Genomic DNA, 21000 nt, shown 5'->3' with positions numbered 1-21000 from the left:
AAGCAAAGCAGTCATGATCTCCCAACTAGCAGCCTCATGCTGTGTCAGGTGTGGGGAACCTTTGTCCTTCCAATTGTTGCTGCACTACAAATCCCATCACCCTTGGCTATTAGCCATGCTTGCTATGGCAGATGGGAGTTGTAATTCAGCACCAGCCAGAAGTCCTAAGGTTCCCCAGAACAGCACTAAGCCATAGTTTGGATTAGCGAAACAAGTAAGCAAGGCCCATATGTTTTCTGTTGAATGGATTTTGGATGTCAGCACCCATTTCAGCTGGGGGGGGGGGGAATCTCTCATCCACTCAATTCCCTCCCCCAGCCTAAAAAAAACTTGGGAGCTCTTGGCTGCAATCAAAATATGTCAAAAACTTGAGGCATGCTAGGGATTTCTTGTGTAATAAATAGGGGCAGACCAAGTTGAAATATGCCCCATTAATCCTTACACTGTAAGGTGGTACCTCTGTTGGTCTCCTGCATGACCCCTCTTCCTGGTGGACTGTGTCTGATGTCTGATGGAGCCTCCTCTGTCTCGGGGAAACCAGAGCCCACTTCTGCAAACAGTTCCAGCTCCTGAAACAGCAATGAGAAGCAAAGACACAGAATGGGAGAAGGCTTAGAAAAAGTATGATCAGAAGCTTGGGGTTGGGGTCATCCCTCCTTGGATGATTTTCCCAAAGAGAAAGGCAATTAGTGGGGAGTTTTAGGGTATCCTCTTTCACATTCCTGGGCTCATGGAACTACCAGGATGAAGTGCTCTCACCTGCTGCTTTTCTGCCTGACTGAGGAGAAAGCCTTCTGCCAGGGCGACTGCCTGGGAACTGGTCTCTGCTCCACATTCTCTGACCCAGCGCCCCATCTCCGCTGGAAGGATGCTCAGGAACTGCTCCAGGATCACCAAGTCCAGAATCTGATTCTTTGTGCGCTGCTCTGGCTTCAGCCATAGGCGGCAAAGATGGTGGAGCTGGCTGCAAGCCTCTCTGGGCCCCTTGTCATCCTGGTAGCGGAACCGCCGGAAGCGTTGGCACCATACAACTGAGCTACTTGTGTCCTCGCCTGGGGTCTTCTGCACCACCATTCTTTCCCAGGATCTCCCACTGCTCCCATTCCTGATGGCATTGAGGCTGCCTCTTCCTTCCTTGGGGCCGGCTGAATCCTTCTTGCCCATCTTGGCTCGGTGCTCCTCCTCTTCCTGCAAGAGGATCGCTTTTCCCTCCTCCCAGTTTTTGCCGTAAGGTAAAGATGGCCCTAACTGGTGCCGTTACCAAGGCCTGCAAAGCCAAGACATCATTCTGTAAGTGCATTATTACTTTGTCAAGGCAGGGAGATTTCCCATAAGCTCAGAAGTGACCATGTCTTGTCCCAAAACTAAAGGCAGTGAATGCATATTGTGAGACACAGGCTGGGATGAGGAAGAATTCCTTCACTTGAGGGCTATAGATTAAAGCCCTCGTTCTGACTGAGGTTCAAAAGGTGCAGAACCTGTCACACTAGTGCAGCTACCAACTAATACTTCTACTAGGGAGAAAGGGGGGTGGAAAGGGGAGGCTGAGAATTTTAAATGAACTAAAGTCCGGAAAGGCGGTTCTTGCACTTAAAGCATCCAATGTGATTGAGGGTCAGAAGATGGAGCATTCCCCGCTTCCTCCCACCTTGGACCTTTCTGTGGTGGCAATGGTCTCTCCATTTGACTAGGGCTGCTGAGGGATGGGACTGAGGAAGGGGTGTGGTCTGGGGTGAGCCCTGAGGGCCACAGAGGGGCCACATTTGGCTCCCCACTTCTGACGCATTGAAGTATCCTGTTCACAACAGTAGCCAGACACTGCTCCCAAACTTTGTGCCCATCAGGAACAGGAAGTTCCTCTTCCTCTCCTGTTTTCTTCTCAGTGTCTTTCTCCCTATCTAGTGCAACCCACGACAAGTCAGAAATCCTGCCCACAGCCATCCCTGCAAGAGCGGACGGTCCATGAACTCCACCTTACGCTCCCTGGTGGAAAAGTGGGATATACAGTACTGTAATAGCAAGCAAGCAAGCAAAGGATACCTTCTCTCTGCAGGATCTGAGCCTGGGAACCTTTTCCAGAATCAGGATTCCCCCCCCCCCCCGTGTAGCCCCCAGGCTCCCCTTTTCCCAAACGCACAAGGGCGGAGGCTCACCAGATCGCAGGAGGAAGGAAGCGCCGCTGCAGCGCCTACGGAAGCCAAGGGGCCACTTTCCGCTCCTGGAAGAAACAGGGCAGGAAGGGGCGTCCAGGGGTGGGGCTGCCTTTGCTCCAGGGTTCACTTCCTCTCTCCCTCCTTCTCCCCCCCCCCCAATAAAATAAAGTCTCTCTAGGAATCCGACTCGATTCATTTAACCCAGCGTTTCCCAAACTCGGGTCTCGAATTGTTTTTGGACTACAGTTCCCATCATCCCCGACCACTGGTCCTGCTAGCTAGGGATGATGGGAGTTGTAGTCCAAAAAAGGACCAGCTGGTGACCCAAGTTTGGGAAACCCGGATTTAACCCTTTGAGGGCCCCGCAACAGGAATCCTCTCCGTGGAGCATCCAAAACGCAAGCTTCGTGATGCTCCATCCGTGCGCGCCAGGCGGGGAGTCCGATAGGAACCCGGAGAGGCGCCTCCGCGTTCCTTTTATCTTTATTTCCCGTGCCGGTTGCCCTTCCTATCCCGCAACCCATATGGGGAAAGGGGCGTTTGGCTTGTGCAAGGGGATGGAGAGAGGAGATGCATGCACGCTGAGATGGCGGGAGGAAGCAGGGCTGGCCCACCCATGAGGCAAAATGAGGCAAGCTCTTCTGGCCGCAGGATCCAGAGAGGCAGCAGGATCCCGATGCACATCATAGAATTGGGACCCTGCAATGCAGGAATATGCAGGAATTTTGCACCCTTCCCGTGCTCCTGATGTAGATCTTCACTTACCCCGCCATTTTGTGGTTCCCTTCAGGGCGCCAAAAGGTATTGGTGTAGGTGGGATCCTTTTCTCGCTACTCAGTGCAATCCAAGGCAAGTGAGACTCCGTTATTCAGTCCTCAGGCAAGCCTGACCCTGCCAAAGTTTCCCGTAGTGGAGTGTGTGAGGAGGCAGAGGGATAAAGTTGTCTTAAGGCCCCATTTGCGCTGAACATTTCAAGCAGCATCATGGCACTTTAAACAGCCAGTGCTTCCCCGCAAATAATCCTGGGGACTGTAATTCGTGCTGAGAGTTGGCAGGAGACCCCCATATTCGCCTCAGAGAGCTACAGTTCACAGAGTTTATTGGGAGGAGAGAGACTACAGTCTCTGTATGAGGGTGAGCAGGAATACCTGCACAGTATCAGTGGTGTAGCGTGGGGGGTGCAGGGGGGCCCGGCTGCACCGGGCGCAACATCTGGGGGTTAGGGTTAGGGGGCGCAAATCCATGGGTTAGGGGGCGCAAATCCACGGGTTAGGGGGCGCATATCCACGGGTTAGGGGGCGCAAATTACTTGCCTTGCCCTGGGTGCTGACAACCCATGCTACGCCACTGCACAGTATTTGGAAAGAGTCTTGTCTCTCTTCTTCCTGGGGCCTTTGGAAAGGCTAATCTGCTGATAGTTTAGGTGAGGATACAAGGCGGCACAGTGAATTTAATTTGGCTTAAAGAATTCCAGTTACCAATATAACCACTTACTATTCTGTGTATATTCTTGCCACCAATGAATAATATGGAGCAACAAAATCATAACACACAGGTCTCTGACCTGAGGAGTTTACGGCCTAAATTTTGACTGGGAGGAAGAATCCACAGAAGCAGCTAAGAGGGAGATCAGGGTAGCCAGATAAAGATGGGAAGTGCCTTTCAAATCTGTGTGCAGGTGCCTCTAAAAGGATTTGAGCTTCTTCCTTTCTCCTGGCACGTACAGGTGGATGACAGAAACACATTTTTAAAATGCACATTCATCCGGTCTAATTGGAGCCATGTAGGAAAGTGGATTTTTAATAGCAATTTGGTCGTACTGAGTTTTTTGTGTCTACTTGTGATGTCTTGTCACCTGCATTGAGACAAAGATGAAAAATGCTAAGGAGTAAGCCCTACACAAAATCAGAGTGGAATCCCTAAAATGGTTGGATTGTTGGATTATGCCTCAGTTTGGCAATTCCAACTGCTGGTGCCAGTTGTATGCTCTGCTTTCTTTTGGATCACGTCAGCAAGGCTGTGAGGAGGGTCTTGTTTTCTGGGCAGTCTAGGACATACTCGCACACTGCCCAGACTAACACAGCAAAACCAAGCACAGGAGGCAGCAGTTACGAGTTACTGGTCTCTGCAGCCGCAGAGATTCGCCAATGGTTTGATTTCGCCTTCTGGATGGGCACTCCATTGTATCTCGAGACTGATGGAATCCAACATTTCATGTTAATAAGCCCACCAATGCCAGGATGTTTGTGCTATCAACACTGCTTTGTGAATTTTTACCAAAACAAATGTGCACACCTTTAATGTAATTGTCCCAATGTGCACCTTCTTACGTATTCATATACAGTGGTGCCTCGCAAGACGAAATTAATTCGTTCTGCGAGTTTTTTCGTCTAGCGAATTTTTCGTCTTGCGAAGCACGGTTTCCCATAGGAATGCATTGAAAACCAATTAATGCGTTCCTGTGGTCAAAAAAAGTCCAAACAAAGCCAAATTTGGTACAAAAAGAGTTTATTAAGTGCTCTTTAAAGTCACACATACTGTAAAAAGCATTTCAAAAATTGAAGGAACAATAATTTAAGTTTCTAAACATGACAGAAAAGCATTTAAAAATAACCAAAGTGTACTGTACATACATTTTCTAAGACTCTGGGGGACAACTTGAAGAAGGTTCCTCTTCCACTCTTTGCTTCTTGCTGAAGAACCTGTCCATAACCTGCTGCTTCATCCGCCTTTTCAGCACCTCCCTGAAAGACGACATGACCCTCGTATCAAAAGTGTTCGCAAGGTCACGTGTCAGGTCCTTGTCAGGGTGGTGCCGCTGTGCAAAAGCCTGCACATCTTTCTACTTCTGGCAAATGTCCCTCAGTTCTTTGGAGGACAGCCGTTCCTCAGTTGCTTCCTCCTCTTCCAGCGAGGCCTGCTCCTGCGCAGCCTCTGCCTGCAGTTCGACCAGCTCCTGGGTGGTCAGCTCGTGGTCGTGCTCCTCCACCAGCTCGCTGATGTCCTCCTCTGTGACCTCCAGGCCCATGGTCCTCCCCAAGGAAACAATGTCCTGCACCACTGTTGACTCTGGTGCATCAGAGTCACTTGGTGCCACACAGTCCGGCCACAGGCTGCGCCAAGCGCAATTCAAATTTCTCTGGCTGATCCCATTCCAGGCCGTGGTGATCATCTTCAAGCAGGTGACGATGTCGAAGTGGTCCTTCCAGAATTCCCGCAGGGTGATGTTGGTGCAATCAGTCACCTCGAAGCATCGCCTGAAAAGCTCCTTGGTGTAGAGTTTTTTGAAATTGGCGATGAGCTCCTGATCCATCGGCTGGAGCAGTGGCGTGGTCTTAGGCGGCAGGAACATGATGTTGATGAAGCTGAACTCTTCCAACAAGTCCACCTCAAGGCCTTTAGGATGAGCAGGAGCATTGTCCATCAGAAGCAAAGCCTTCAGCGGCAGGTCGTTGTCCAGCAGGTACTGTTTGACAGCAGGGCCAAAAGCAAGATTGACCCAGTCCACAAACAGCACACGTGTGACCCAAGCCTTACTGTTGGATCGCCACATGACACTCAGCTTCTCCTTGTCGACCTTGTGTTTCTTGAAGACCCGTAGGTTCTCCGAGTGGTACACCAGCAGGGGCTTGATCTTCAGGTCGCCGCTTGCGTTGGCACAGAAGAGCAGGGTCAGACGGTCCTTCATGGGCTTGTGGCCAGGCAACTTGGCCTCCTCCTGAGTGATGAAAGTCCTTTTGGGCATCCTCTTCCAAAACAGCCCGGTCTCGTTGCAGTTGAAGACCTGCTGTGGAACATAGCCCTCCGTCGTCACAACCTCCAGGAACTCCGCTGCAAAGTCTTCAGCCACAGGAACATCAGAACTGGCAGCCTCTCCATGCCTGACCACGCTGTGGATTCCAGATCTCGTCTTGAACCGGTCAAACCAGCCTCTGCTTGCCTTGAAGACTTGCTCGCCTGAGGTTCCTGGCTGTTGCCGGACGAGGTCTGCGTGCAAGGCCTTGGCCTTCTTACAAATGACGGCCTCAGTCACTGTGTCCCCTGCACGCTGCTTCTCTTCTAACCAGATGAGCAGCAACTTCTCCACCTCCTCCAGAACAGCTGGGCGGTTCTTCACGATCCTGGTGACTCCCTTGGCTACATCAGTCGCAAGGATCTTCTTCCTCATCTTCAGGATGGTCCCGATGGTCGATGGATTCCTCCCGTACTCCCTGGCGAGGTCTGTCACACGCATTCCACCGTCGTGCTTCCGGATGATCTCCTTCTTCAATTCCAGCGTAATTTTCTCCTTCTTCCTCTCGCCGGCCTCTGCAGCAGCAGTCTTCTTGGGCCCCATGGCAGCACAGCTCCTACCTTCGCAAACCCAAAAATAAAAATAAAAAATCAGTGCTTCACATCCAAAAAATTCAAAAGCACCAAACCTCCCAGAAAACACACAAGCTTCCAGATTCTTGCAAACCCCTTCTCAACAATTCCCTGACCCCCCCAGCCACCCACCACACAGAAATCCAAACCCAGAAATCTTTTTTTTTAACAACAGCAGAGTGCCCCAATGGTCACAAAAAATCATAAAAATGCAGAAAAAACACACACAAGCTTCCAGATTCTTGCAAACCCCTTCTCATCAATTCCCTGACCCCCCCCCAGCCACCCACCACACAGAAATCCAAACCCAGAAATCTTTTTTTTTAACAACAGCAGAGTGCCCCAATGGTCACCAAAAAAATCATAAAAATGCAGGGGGGGGGGACATAAGCTTCCAGATTCTTGCAAACCCCTCCCCAACACCAAGTCTTGAATTCCAAACACCCCAACCCAAAATCCAAACCCCCCCCCAAAAAGTTTTAAAAGTTTAACTTACCAAATGGCTGCAAAAGAAGTTTTGGAAAAGCTTCAAAAATCACCAAAGTCTTCAAAAACCTCAAAAAACGCTACCACACTGCGTGCTATGAGTTGCTCCTCGAAGTCAAGTCGCAACTGCACCTCTTCAAGCAATGCACCCTGGGTATTAACGGTTTTAAGAAAAAGGAAACAAACTTGCAAGACGTTTTCGTCTTGCGAAGCAAGCCCATAGGGAAATTCGTCTTGCGAAGCAACCCAAAAAACGAAAAACTCTTTCGTCTTGCGCGTTTTTCGTCTTGCGAGGTACCACTGTAATCTCACTCCTCCCATAATGTATGGATGTATGTGTTCCTGTTACTTGAGGAAAACACCCCAAGCAGCTGATGAGCGATAAGGCTTTCAGTGGCTACTACCACAATGGCTGTCAGAGGCAGCATGTCTCTGAATGTCTGTTGCTTGGAATCACAAGATGCAAGAGTGCTATTCTCCTCAGCTCCTCCTTGCAGGCTTCCCATGGGTATCTGGTTGGCGTATGTAAGAACAGGATGGTGGACTATATGGGCCTGGGGCCTAATCCAGTACCGCTTTTCTTACGTTCTAATGAACAGGACTCTAGTCCGTAAGCCTTTATGCCATCATAAATCTGCGGCCCTTTAAAGTCCTGCACAACTCTTTGTTGGAGCTTCAGGATTCCAGCACAGCTGCCCCTCATGAAACGGGAGGGGGAAAGTGGTAGCTAAAGATAATTCCAGGTGCCTGCTTGTGTCTCTCCCCATGCCGTAATAATAATAATAATTTATTATTGATACCCCACCCATCTGGCAGGGTTTCCCCAGCCACTCTGGGCGGCTCCCAACAGAATATTAAAAACACGATAAAACATCAAACATTAAAAACTTCCCTAAACAGGGCTGCCTTCAGATGTCTTCTAAAGGTCAGATAGTTGTTTATTTCCTGTAACCCCACTTCTCACAGGGAGGGGACCGCCAGAAGGCCCTCGGAGCTGGACCCCAGTGTCCAAGCTGAACGATGGGGGTGGAAACGCTCCTTCAGGAGGGCCATTTTTAAAGTTAAACACTAGCAGTGTGAAAAGTGCTTGAAAACACAATGGAAGCCAGTAAAGTTTTTTCAGTATTTTTATTTTTTTATTTTAAATGGTTTATTTTATTTCAACAGGTATACAGCACTGAGTAAGAGAAAAAAAGGAGAAGGGGAAAACAAGACGAAGCAACTAAAATGGTAAGTATACATAAAAGCAAACGAGCAGTATGTACAGGGATTACGATAAAGGGATAGCAGCGTAAAACATGTTCATAACAAAGCTAGTAGGGTATGAAAGCATTTGCCAAGATACATAGCGAAAAGGTAAGTAGCTAGGGTGAAAAAATCAGAGTTATTTCCAGCTAAACTCATACTTAGCAGGGACCATATTAAAGTGTGGGCGACTATTGACATATGTCATGAAAGTCCACCAAACAGCTGCGTAATCTTCTGGTTTCATAGTACCGTGCAAAACTGTTGAGTTGACGAGTTTTTCCGTAAACGCAATATGCGTTGCTTTTTGAAGCCAATTTTCATTTGCAATGCTTGAACCGTCTTTCTATCCCTGGGCAACCACAAAGCTGGCTGCCACCAGCGGGTAAAGGACCAACAGTTTCAATACAATCGAAGAAGTGTTGTCTCTAAGTATAGGAAGAAGGAAGTAAGCCAATTTGTGCTACAAGTACCAATGATGGTGCCAATTTCTACTGCCACAACAGACCAAAAGGTGCAAACTGGACGGGCAGGATCACTAGAGGTGCCAGAACGTCCCTAAAGTCCCACAATTGCACCAACACAGTGTCTAATTCCCGAGTTTTGTATATTTGACTTCTGTGAATGACCACCATGAAATTCTCTTTGATAAAGTTCATTCAATACAGTGGTACCTTGGGTTAAGTACTTAATTCATTCTGGAGGTCTGTTCTTAACCTGAAACTGTTCTTAACCTGAAGCACCACTTTAGCTAATGGGGCCTCATGCTGCTGCTGGAGCCCAAATTCTGTTCTTATCCTGAAGCAAAGTTCTTAACCTGAAGCACTATTTCTGGGCTAGTGGAGTCAGTAACCTGAAGCGTATGTAACCCGAGGTACCACTGTAATGGCAAGATTATTTTCCTACTGACTGGTCAGTCAGTAGCTTGGTGTATGTGTCTATCTGCAAGCTAAGTCTCCAGCACTTTAAAATATGGGAGCAGGGGAGGTGCCGTTATTCACCATGAAGTTGTTACATACACTAAGTGCCACACTTTTAACATTTGGGGGGGAAGATTCCAGTACTGCGCACCCTTGCGTACCCCCAGAAAAAAAGCACTGGTCAGCGCTTTGTACTGGAGTACAAAGTTCAGGTTGACAGAATCCACATACTATATATTTTATAAGGCACCTAATATTTACTAAGCTCTCTGTTCTTGTTCCTGGGAAATGAGGTGGTGGCAACATCTGGATTCCTTTTTTTGAACAAGCACTTTTTGAAGCTTTTTCTTGATAACATGAGATCTGCAACCTTCTTCCTCAAATAGCCTCTATATTGCACCATAATGATGCTCTTTATATAGTGTTATGTGAAAAATTGGTCCCTAGGTGTTCAGCCAGACTGAACTAGCTACAAGTAAGCAGATTACACTTCAGTTTTCCTAGCGGTGCAGTTTACCTGTTAGTTTCCTGTTAGGTTCATTATAAAAGGTTGGGCCAAATATATACTACAATGCTACCAGTAAAGGTACAGAATCAGGGTGTAAAACAGACCTTCTGGAGATTCTCAAAGTCCTTCATAAAAAAGCATTAAGTTTCTAGCTTTTATTACTTAGACAACGTGTTTGAAAGTGGGTGGCCAGTGCCTGCTGAAATATATTCTCAGGGTTATCACCTGAGTAGGAGCTTGAGTGGTAAAGGGAGAGGACTTCTATGCCCTGCTATGTTCCATGAAAAGCCCACAGAGCAATTTTATAAGTCCATGCAAATGCCTCCTGCTGGGAGGTGCTCTGAAATGGCAATAAGGTTGTTTGCTCTCAAAATAGTTTTCCTTTTTGCCTAGGGTTCTGACAGGAGTAGTTAAGAATCCTCTAACCCTATGCTGAAGGGTATAATATTGTGTAATCTTTTCGTAGAAAAGCAGAGAACTGCACCATCATCCACAGTTAAAGTTTCCCTTTTCATATGCTTATAAATGAGCAGATAGATCTCTTTCACACTGTTGAAGGTGTTTGTCTTTGCTAGTAACAACTGGTTGAAATCTTCTATTTAACAGTTTACCAGTTTTATTCCAAAGTGCCTGTAGCCTGTGGCAACAGATAATTTTGGGAGAAGACTTTTACAAAATGGTTTAACAATAACATTTTTAAAACGGAAAAAAGTTTTTTAGAAAGTGGTGGTGGGCACTGAATTACAGCTACACATTGCTTGATTTGAGCTTGGTTTCTTGTGTTCGCAGCACTTTTGAATAAACAAAACAAGTTGGATCAGACTGCACAGGAAATTCCTCAGCAGGAGTGTTAGAAACTCAGATATATAAGCTAGGCAACAAATGAATCCCTAAGCCAAGGTTACAGTGGCCAAAACAGAATGTCTAGTTGCCATTTTGGGGCAAGGCGGCTCTAAAGTCCTATTTTTCAAGCGATTAACTGTTTTCAAACGATTAACATCTGGCTAGTTTACAGATGACAACCTTGAGCTGGGTTAAGAATTTTGAGACGTTGAAGAAGAAAAGCCACTTGATATAGGGACAGTCCACAAGTACCGTATTTTTCGCCCCATAGGACGCACCTAGTTTTTTTTGGGGGGGGAATAAAGGGGGGGAATTATTTTTTCCCCCAGGCACGGGGGCTGGCGCGGGGGAAGCCTGAGCTTCCCCCGACCCCAGCCCCCAGAACAGGCTGCCGCCCCAAGCCTTGCGTGCCCGGCGGGACCTCCTGCAGGGCGCGCGAGGCTTGTGGACATCTGCCCGAAGCAGGGGACGGGCTCCGCAGCTGGCCCCCCGCTTCGGGCTGCTGCCCCAAGCCTCGCGCGCCCGGCGGGACCTCCCTACGCCTCTCGCTCTCCAGGCTTCAGCGAAAGCCTGCATTCGCCCCATAGGACGCACACACATTTCCCCTTCATTTTTGGAGGGGAAAAAGTGCGTCCTATAGGGCGAAAAATACGGTATATATTGGCCTCTTCCCACTTCTTTTTCTTAATGGTGACACCGACCATTCATAACATAGGGATATTCTTCACAGCTGTGAGCAGGGCAGTGGGGTGGGGTAAGTGAAGACAAGCTACAACAATTTACTATAATGTTGTTCACTGCTCCTGCTCAGGCTGCACAGAAAAAAGCATTTTGGTTCCTGAAATTCACTCTGATTGTGCAGATAAAATATAACTGATCAAATTCTACAGGATGTGGTATTAGTGTGTGAAAACAGTCCATATCCAAGGATTCCCAGGCATGCACCTCCAGATGGTGGAGACGTCAGGCCCGATCCTGGCGCCCAGGCATCTTTACTTGGTTGTAAGTGGCCAATAGTCAGGTGCAAAATGCGCATGGCACCTGGCTAATTTCAAACACTGCTCAGCAGTAAATGAAGTATAGCAAAACCGATAGGATTTGTTGGATGTTTATGGCAAATATTTCTCTAGCCCCACTGAAGTTCTTTGGGCGTCCATATCCTTAGCCCAATATGAAGAGAAGGCAAGCAGGAGAATAATTATACAAAAAGCAATAAGATACCTGTGTTAACCCCTAAGAAACATTCCCAAAAGTTCTCTAACTGCTGGATTTTCTATTTTCAAAAATGGGGAATCAGTCTTTATCCTAGCATCTCTTGGTGTCACCTAAAACCTATGCAGCAGCTGAGGAAGATTATTCGAGTAAGACCACAACCTCTTCCCATGCTCTAAACAGTATCATGCCACTTTCAACAACCATGGCTTCCCTCAAAGAATCCTGGGAAATGGAGCTGGTTAAGGCTGCTGGGAATTCTTAGGAGACCCTTATTCCTCTCAAAGAGCTACTGTTTTCAGAGTGGTCCGACAGCTGGTCCCTCTTCCCAGGGATCTTTGGGAATTGTAGTTCTGTGAGGGGATTAGGAGTCTCTGGGCAACTCTCAAAACACTTCTGAGAGTTTATTAGCTACAACTCCAAGGATTCTTTGGCAAGCCGTGACTCTGTAAAGTGGCATAGTACCGCTTTAAATGTAGTCATACCTTGGATCTCGAATGCCTTGGCTTCCGAACAAATCGGCTCCCAAATGATCGAAACCTGGAAGTGATTGTTCTGGTTTTTGAACATTCTTTTGGAAGCTGAACGTCCGACATTGCTTCGGCAGCTTCTGATTGAGTGCAAGAAGCTCCTGCAGCCAATTAGAAGCCACGCTTTGGTTTTCGAATGTTTTGGAAGATGAACAGACTTCCGGAATGGATTCCGTTCGACTTCCAAGGTGCGGCTGTATAGTGAAGATGGGGGCTGAGACCAATGCAGTCTTTGGGACACTAATCTAGCTCCCCATCCGCTTCGCTTAACACTCAAGTGTGGTGAAGCAGCCCGGAGAACTCAAAAGCTTGCTTGCCATTTTTAATGACATTTTGGTTATACCTGGGCTGAGTTACTGCAACAATATACACCCACAGTCACAAGTAAAATGATGTATTTAAGAGTGATATATCAGCTACAGTTGAAAGTAAACACAGCATAGAAAAGAACAGAAGCCACTGAAAATAACCCAATCAAAGCTAATGATTAACACAAAGCAACCACACCTCACATAAATTGTGCCACTGCTCCAAGACTAATGTGAAGCCTGGCACTGCATGTCATCTGCAAGCTTGCTATAATTGGGAGTGTACGACGAGATGGCCGCTCGCAAACAGTCATCCAGATGCTTAGGCGTCAGCCGTGTTCTGTTTTTTGACTTGATAAACTTTCTGGCAGAGAAAAGGGACTCGCACGGATAAGCTGACCCAAAATAAGAGTTTACCTTTGCAGCAGTCTTTTTCAACAAAGGGAACTTCTGGGAACCAACCTGATTCCAAAAGTTGTCGTGGCCTGAATGAGATTTCAAAACCAAGTCATTTTGCAAGTCCACAATCTCCAGCTCTATTTCCTCCAGCCCAGCTTGGCAGAGTTCTGCAATGGCCATGGCAGTCACTGTGACATCGATGGAGTCGAATGGGTTTGCAAAAAAGGACACAACAGGCTCGATGTCAATGAGCTGCTCAAATTGAGTAAGGAACTGCTCCTCCAGGATCTCCAGGTAACCCACAAATGGCACACCGTTGAAATCATTCTCTCCAATGACTTGCTTCATTGAGGGGAAGTAAAGGAGCGATTTCCTCTCCAGGTGTGACTTCCACAACCTCAGTTTATCTTTGAAGGCATTGACTGCAGTGACCATCCCAGAAATATGCTTGTCTTTACCCTGAAGCTCAAAGTTCAAAATGTTCAGTTTTTGCATCAAGTCAGCAAGGAAAGCCAAGTCCATTAACCAAAACCTGTCGTCAAGTTGTTCAACATACTGATCTTTAGACCTAAAAAACTCCTTAATTTCTTCAATCAGGTTTAAGAATCTGGCCAGAACTTTTCCTTTACTCAGCCACCTGCCTTCAGTGTGCAAAAGCAGATCATTGTGCTCAGCATCAACATCTTCCAGAAGGGCTTTATAAAGCCTGTGTTTTGAGGAGACGGCCCGGATGGAGTTTATTATCTTTTTAACCACATCCATTATGTGTTTAAACCGGAGTACTTTAGCACATAATGCTTCCTGGTGAATGATGCAGTGATATGAAACAAACTTTGGAAAAGATTCGTCCTGCTGGCACTGGGCAATAAACCCACCGATACACCCTGTTGCTGCTCCTTCATCGGTGGTGATAGACGACAATTTGTGAAGAGGCAAGTTTATTTCCATGGCAAAGTCTTTGAAAGTCTGAAATATATTCTCACCTCTTGTTTTTCCTTTCAGAGGTAGTATTCTGAGTAGCTCCTCTATCACAGAAAGATCACTCAGAACCATTCTCGCAACAACTGCCATCTGAGACGGGTCTGTTATATCTGTCGATTCATTAAACTGAAGTGCGAACCAAAGGCAATTCTGAAGATCACTTTGCAGCTGATAATCCAAGTCTCTGGATATAGACTCAATTCTTCTTGTGATGGTGTTTCCAGACAGCTGTAATTTTTGAATCGCTGCAAGTATTTCTTTTTTATTAGGGAAACCTTCGAACATCGAGTCACCGGCGGTCAAAAATATCTCTTTCAACAAGTCCCCATCCACAAAAGGTTTTTTCCTCTTTGCAAGCAAGCTTGCAATTTTAAAAGATGCCATCGTATTATTCTTGGATTGCACCACAGGTCTGGTGGCCGGTGTCGATGGAATCGCCAATTTGGATTTCATTTCATGGACCTTTTTCTTCCGAAGTTCGGAATCTAGGGGATAATCTTTTGCAAAACTGCTGTGGTTTCTTTCATAGTGTCTCTGGACATTGTGCTTCTTTGAGACGGCAACAGTTGAGGAGCAGACTAAGCAGACGCACTTGCCATTCAGATCCACAAAGCAATACCTCTCTTCCCACTCCTTGTTGAAAAAGTAAGTCCTCTGCCTTTTAACGGCCGGCGGCTCACTTATTTTAATAACAGCTAGTATAGCAGGGGGAGGAAAAGAAGAGAACTTCAGTTCAGCTACTACTCACATGTAGGGCCAAACTGCAAAAAATAAAAAATCCTTATTAAAAAGCAAGAGTACCGTATTTTTCGCTCTATAAGATGCACCAGACCACAAGACGCACCTAGTTTTTGGAGGAGGAAAACAAGAAAAAAAATATTCTGAATCTCAGAAGCCAGAACAGCAAGAGGGATCGCTGCGCAGTGAAAGCAGTAATCCCTCTTGCTGTTCTGGCTTCTGGGATAGCTGCACAGCCTGCATTCGCTCCATAAGACGCACACAAAATTTCCCCTTACTTTTTAGGAGGGAAAAAGTGAGTCTTATAGAGCAAAAAATACGGTAATAAATACCGGAATAACTGATATAGGAGCAAATCAAGTCTCTGAAAACAGTCAGTCACCAAAGCCAAAGAAATAAATGACTATATGAAAAAGCAAATAACTCTACAATAACAACACACCCAGGAAATCAGAGTCCAAATTCTACTGCTGCCATGGGGTCCACTTTGGCTGTGCCTCTCACACGCACCAGTGGTGGTTGGTGCCCACTGAGATTGGTAGGGGGTAAGGCAGGAGGACCAACAGTAGGTGGAGCCAGAGCCAATGACAGGCAGAACCAATTAGTTCTAGTTTTGTCCCCATCTTCCTCTTTGCTGTGTTCTACATGGGCAAGACTGAGCCTATGGAGGAAGAAGCTGATAGGCAGAGAAGCTGCCTGGACTGAGTGAGGGTACAGAAAGCAGGCAGGTAGACGGAGAACCTTGTGGGTGCCACGCACACCCCGCTACTCTTGAGCATGTATACCTTTCCTCCCCTGTGCTGATTATTTCCATGGGTAGTGAGCTGCATACTCACAGTTACGTTCTTTCCACACCCCCGTATTTTAAATCATTTCTCTCCTGTGCAGATTTTGCAACAAGCTTCCGGATTTTAGAATTTTAACTCCCCCCGCCCCCAAACACGGCACTTACGTTTTTCACTTCTTTTCCTTATTTTCCCTATTTTCCCTTGGACTGTGATTTCGTGATAGTCGCCGTCTTCAGAAACGGGGGATTTAGCCCTCCTTTTATGGTTTATTTCGGTTTTCCTTTTCTGCTCTTCACTCTTTTTGCACCGCCCTCTTTCCGGCGACATCCCTCGCGTTTCTCCTTTACTCTCCGCTTCCCATCTTTCACCTCCTGGAATAGGGCAGGACAGGGATAAGCGAGTTTAAGAAATGGGGCCCTAAAAATAATTGAGCTACAATTAGCCATTGTGATAAAGGACTAAAATATTAGGTGGGAGATCGTTCCTTGCATTAAGTGACAGCTGCCATGATATAGTTGGACTAAGTTCATGGAGACCAGGGTTCAGCTCCCAGCTAACCAGATGACCTTGTTAACACTGGTTAAGGCAGCCTTTGCCAACCTGGTGCCCTCCAGATGTTTTGAACTACAACCCATCAGCTGTGTTGGCTGGACAGATGGCAACTGTAGTCCAAAACATCTGGATGGAGCCAGGTGGGTAAAGGGTGGGCCATCAGGTTAGACACAGATGTTATTTTGGGTTTGTAAACAGGTCTCATCATCAACCAGGGAAGAAGAAACATTACCTAGAGGGGTCATGATTCCACAGCTCTTCATCACGAGCTGCCTGTGCACAGCTCTCTGTTCTGGATCCAGCAAAGCCCTCTCCTCCTTAGAAAGGTACATAGCAGCCCCCTTCAAGGTTGCCAGATCCTGGGGGGGAGAAAGATAAGAACCTTGCCTTCTTAGGAATGTAACAAGAGATGTTATCTTTCAGCAAAAGCTAAAAGCTAAAAGTAAAAGAAGTTAGTAATTTAAACAAGTTAATTTTATTAGGAAGTGGATATTGGAAAACTGCTAAAATGAGATTTAATGAAAATCAGTTAGGAAGGATTTGAGGAAGTCATTTAATAATGGAATTTAACTTGGATTTTTAACTGTAAGAAGTTTTGTATGTTTGTTTTTCTTTTTAATATGTTTTGTTATTTGTTTGTTATTGTGTGTTGCATTATATCTGTTATAAATTTGGAAAACTAATTAAAAAAATTGGGGGGGGGAATAAAATAAAATGATGCACAAAGTGGAGACAGTGGAGGGAGAGAAGTTTTTCTCCCTGTCCCATAACACTACAACTTGCGGCCATCCAATGTAGCTGAATGTAAATTCAGGACAAAAGAAAGCACTTATTCTCACAGCAGAAGATGCAGCCAGCTGGATAGGTTTTAAAAGGGTTAAATGAATCCATGGAGGACAAGCCTATCAATGGCATGTTCTGCCTCCTCTCTGAAGGCAGTATGCCTCTGGGTACCAGTTGTTGGGCATCACAAGTGGGGAGAACACTGCTGTCCTCATGTACTGTTTCTGGGTGAATATGAGAGCAGGTGCTAGATTAGATGAATCCAGCCGGGCTCTTCTTACGCCCATGAGAGATTTGTTCAGGTCTAGGGAGGTGACAGGACAGAGGCACAGAATCCGTCTTAAATCAGCTTCCTCAACAATCCTCGCCCCCTACCTTATCAGGTTGCCCAGAAGCCGTTTCTCGTCCACCGCACAGAAGAGATTGCTGAGCACGTATTGCTGGAAGCATTCCATAGCCTGTAAGAGACAAAGTGGTGGGAAGCCAGTTGCACATGATGGAGAACCTGTGGTCCTCCAGGTGTTATTGGGCTCCATCTCCCATCATCCCCGGCTATTGGCCATACTGGCTTAGACTGAGGGGAGCTGTAGTTCAGACATCATTTGGAAGGCCACCTACATCACTGCAGTAACATATCATTGCTTCAGAGATTTAAGTGGTGCATGTCGAAGCACACATGAATGTTACAAAACGTCTTGTCAAAATACATTTATACCCATTTTATATTTAATTTGGGTGAAAACGCTCTTCCCCATTTTCATCTTGGGCACAATTCAAAGTGCTAGCAAAGTCTTCGAAATACTGAACATGCAACACATTTTTTTGAATTACGGCAAAAGACTGGAGACTTGGGAGACCCAGGGAGGCACAAAAAAGAGCCCACAGGTTTCTTACATCCTCAATAGGGGAGACCAAGTTCAAATCCATACCTTGCCAGCTGGTCCCACCGTCACCCTCTGGCACGATCTCCTTCCGTAGGGGGCTGTGTTTGGTGTCTGTTGAAGTCTTCTCTGCCTCGGAGAAATCAGCACCAAACAGCCCCTGCCCCTGAAAAATCAACAAGATCCGAGACACTGACTAGGGAGAAGACACTGATTAGAGAGAAAAGGAGTGATCAGGCCTTGGGATTGCAGATATTATTTCCCCAAAGAGCTGGGCAATTAGTGGGGAGTTTTAGGGCATCCTCCCTCACATTCCTGGGCCCCTGGAACAAAGTGCTCTCACCTGTTGCTCTTCCTGCTTCTTCTCTTCTGCCTGAGTCAGGAGGAAAATCTCTGCCAGGGCCACTGCCTGGGAACTGGTCTCTGCTCCACATTCTCTGACCCAGCGCTCCATCTCCGGTGGAAGGATGGTCAGGAACTGCTCCAGGATCACCAAGTCCAGAATCTGGATCTTCGTGTGCTGCTCCGGCTTCAGCCACTGATGGCAAAGGTCGTGGAGGCGGTTGCACACTTCCCGGGGGCCCTCGGCATCTTGGTAGCGGAACTGCTTGAAGCGCTGGTGCTGCACATCGGCTCTGAGCAAGTTCTCGCTCAGAGTCTTCTGCATGGTCTTCTCCCAGGATTCCCCGCTGCTCCCAATCTTGATGTTTTCAGGGCTCCTTCCTGATTCAGAGGCAGCGGAGTCTTGCTCTTCCATCTTGGAAGCCTCCAGCGTGAGAGAAGGCTTGCGTCTTTTGCCTGCCAGCTTTTCGTCTCAAGGCAGAGATGTCCCTAACTAGTGGTGTTGATAAGGCCTGCAAAGCCAAGACATCCTTCTGTTAGGTCCATTAATGCCCCAGGCAAGGAAGATTCCCCCCCCCCAACAAATATGGATGTTTCCTGCTACCAACATGGACTCATCCCAGAAGGAAAAGCAGTGAATGCCTTTTGCTAAAACCTTGAACCTCCTTCACCCACTTCCCTCCCTCTAGCAACCCCTTTTCCTCACTGCCTTGTTCTCCTTAAGCCTGTTACTCTTAAGCTACTGTGAAAATAGTTTAAATCAAGGCTGCTGCTTGATGGTTGCTGGGTGGTTGTTGTTGTGGTTTTAGCAGAAACTTGGGGGAACTGAGTTCCCCTACCTTTTAAAAATTAAATAATAATTATTATTTTGTCTGGGGATGCTGGAACAGATATACAGTGGTACCTCAGGTTAAGTACTTAATTCGTTCCGGAGGTCCGTTCTTAACCTGAAACTGTTCTTAACCTGAAGCACCACTTTAGCTAATGGGGCCCCTGCTGCTGCCGCACCGCCAGAGCACAATTTCTGTTCCCATCCTGAAGCAAAGTTCTTAACCCGAGGTACTATTTCTGGGTTAGTGGAGTCTGTAACCTGAAGCGTATGTAACCTGAAACGTATGTAACCCGAGGTACCACTGTACACCCAATGCCTGAACCAAAAATCCACCTAGATCTGTAATCAATAAAGCTGTGGCCATTTCTAATCCATATCATTGCCTGCTTGAGTTATATTAATGACATTTAGCCCGGGGGTGAGGGTGGGGTGGCGGCGCTGTGACTGGGGCCACAACAAACAAACTTCGTGGTGAGTTCCCTCACCTTTTCTCCAGAAAAAAAAAAGCACTGGATGGGTGATACTGCACTTTATTAATTATCTGCCTTTTTGTCCAATGGAACTCAAAGAAAACTGCCTATTTCTAAGGAAAACCCATTTTATTTTCTCTATTTTAGTTATATTTGGAGAACAATGTAAAACAAAGTACAGTGGTGCCCCGCAAGACGAATGCCTCGCAGGATGAAAAACCCGCTAGACGAAAGGGTTTTCAATTTTTCGATGCGCTTCGCAAGACGAATTTCCCTATGGGCTTGCTTCGCAAAACGAAAAAGTCTTGTGAGTCTTGCGATTTTTTTCGCTCCCCTTTTTTTAAGCCGCTAAGCTGCTATTAGCCTTTTAGCCGCTAAGCCGCTAATAGCCGCTAATAGCGCTAATCCGCTAATAGGGACTCGTGGAACGGATTAATTTCATCTTGCGAGGCACCACTGTAACATTTCTCTGGTATACTGGCAGGGTACATGCAGGTTCTTTTTCTCGCACAGCTGAGAACTGCCTTGCAAAAGCAAAGGTTTGCACAGGAAAGTAACCAGTTCCCAAGCAGCGGAATCCTCAAGCTCTGCAGCAACCGAGAACGACCACAGAATTGGAGAGTTGGAAGGGACCACGAGGGTCATCTAGCCCAACCCCCTGCAGTGTTAGAATCTTTCGAACCCACGACCCTGAAAGTAAGTATCTCACGATCTACCGACTGGGCTCTCTCCCTTCCCTCTTGTTTTCAGCCTTCCCCTTTAAAGGAAATTGCGTCCTGCTTAAAAATACCCCCCCCCGGCAGCACTGCTCTGCCCCGTGCAAAAATGCACCGGAGGAGGCGAGGTTTGTTCGGTTTTCAAAGGGGGTCGCTCATTCTAATCGAAGTAGAGGCATATATAATCGAAGAACCAGGTGGGTTCGTTTTGCGCCCGCTTTTAAAAATCGCCGAATTCAAGAGGCCTGCTTGTTTTTGCAGAGAGGACGACTGAAAGCGGATTCCCCAATCCTGCGGGGAGCGGGGAATGTTGTCCATTTTGGGTCGAAACAGAGAGCTGGGCTCGCCTCGCCCTTCCCAGCTCCGCAAAGGACCCCTCCCAGTTTGCAAGCGACCCACATTTCTTGCGCCTTTTCTCTCCACTCACTGGCTGGGCTCTGGGCCAAGTATCTCCCTCTGGGATCTTCCCGCCCCACTCCTAGCTTCCTCCCCCCCCCTCTCTCTCTCTCCTTGCAAGCCTCCCGGGGCTCCCCTTCGCCCAGATGAAGCCAGCGCCTCTCACCAAATCGCCCCGATGCAGCTCTCGCCAAAGACAAAGGCCGCTCTCTCTCCCCCAATGGTGGATCCGGGAGGGGAACGGGCTTCGTGGGGACGGGCATTGGATATGGAGGACGCCCCTCCTCTTCCCTCTCCGCCCCCCTCCGAAAAAATAAATAAATCAACTCTCCACTCTAGGAATCCAGCTCCGTCGAGCTAACCCTTAGAAGGCGGTGCGGCAGGCTCCTTCCTCTGCGCGCATTTAGTGGTCGAAAAGGCAGGAAGCGAGCGCGCGCGCGCTCCCTTTTCCCCCTGACACTATGCAGCCTGCGCGGCGCAAGATGGTTGCTCCTCCGCCTCTCTTGGTTTGCAAGGAGGAAGCTGGCAGTGCAAAATACAGGACGGGATAGG

The 21000-nt window shown here is 47.3% G+C and overlaps 1 protein-coding gene and 1 long non-coding RNA gene across 3 annotated transcripts; one reads left to right on the top strand and one right to left on the bottom strand.

Annotated features, from left to right (window-relative positions):
- Positions 1 to 4786: 4786 nt before the first annotated feature.
- Positions 4787 to 20863, bottom strand: LOC310693482 (tigger transposable element-derived protein 1-like). 2 transcript variants are annotated; one of them, XM_083475674.1, is made up of 7 exons: positions 20615 to 20863; positions 18036 to 18546; positions 17741 to 17858; positions 17187 to 17269; positions 16261 to 16387; positions 15641 to 15847; positions 4787 to 6506 (listed from the first exon to the last, which is right to left on the bottom strand). In XM_083475674.1, the coding sequence occupies exons 2-7, from the start codon at positions 18447 to 18449 to the stop codon at positions 4996 to 4998; spliced, it is 2460 nt and encodes an 819-aa protein (XP_083331800.1). In that variant the 5' UTR covers positions 18450 to 18546; positions 20615 to 20863; the 3' UTR covers positions 4787 to 4995. The 2 variants fall into 2 exon arrangements, with proteins under 2 accessions (XP_083331800.1, XP_083331799.1); XM_083475673.1 differs by lacking the exon at positions 4787 to 6506 and adding an exon at positions 12641 to 14645 and having other exon boundaries at positions 20615 to 20839.
- Positions 8109 to 19508, top strand: LOC310693679. Its single transcript, XR_014519319.1, has 3 exons — positions 8109 to 8902; positions 9124 to 10139; positions 18925 to 19508. It is a non-coding gene; the product is annotated as an uncharacterized lncRNA (long non-coding RNA).
- Positions 20864 to 21000: the final 137 nt, after the last annotated feature.

This window comes from Podarcis liolepis (genome assembly GCF_965112155.1).
Source record: "Podarcis liolepis genome assembly, chromosome: 14".
Lineage (NCBI taxonomy): Eukaryota > Metazoa > Chordata > Lepidosauria > Squamata > Lacertidae > Podarcis > Podarcis liolepis.
This window is presented reverse-complemented; position numbering and strand designations above follow the sequence as displayed.

What these genes read in the sequence shown, in the direction of transcription:
- LOC310693482 (XM_083475673.1), bottom strand. Translation starts at nt 18,449, where the DNA reads ATGGAAGAGCAAGACTCCGCTGCCTCTGAATCAGGAAGGAGCCCTGAA. An exon ending in CGGTGGGACCAGCTGGCAAG is followed by an intron (nt 17,270 to 17,740) that starts GTATGGATTTGA and finishes TGTCTCTTACAG; the next exon opens with GCTATGGAATGCTTCCAGCA. An exon ending in TGGAATCATGACCCCTCTAG is followed by an intron (nt 15,848 to 16,260) that starts GTAATGTTTCTT and finishes GCCCTATTCCAG; the next exon opens with GAGGTGAAAGATGGGAAGCG.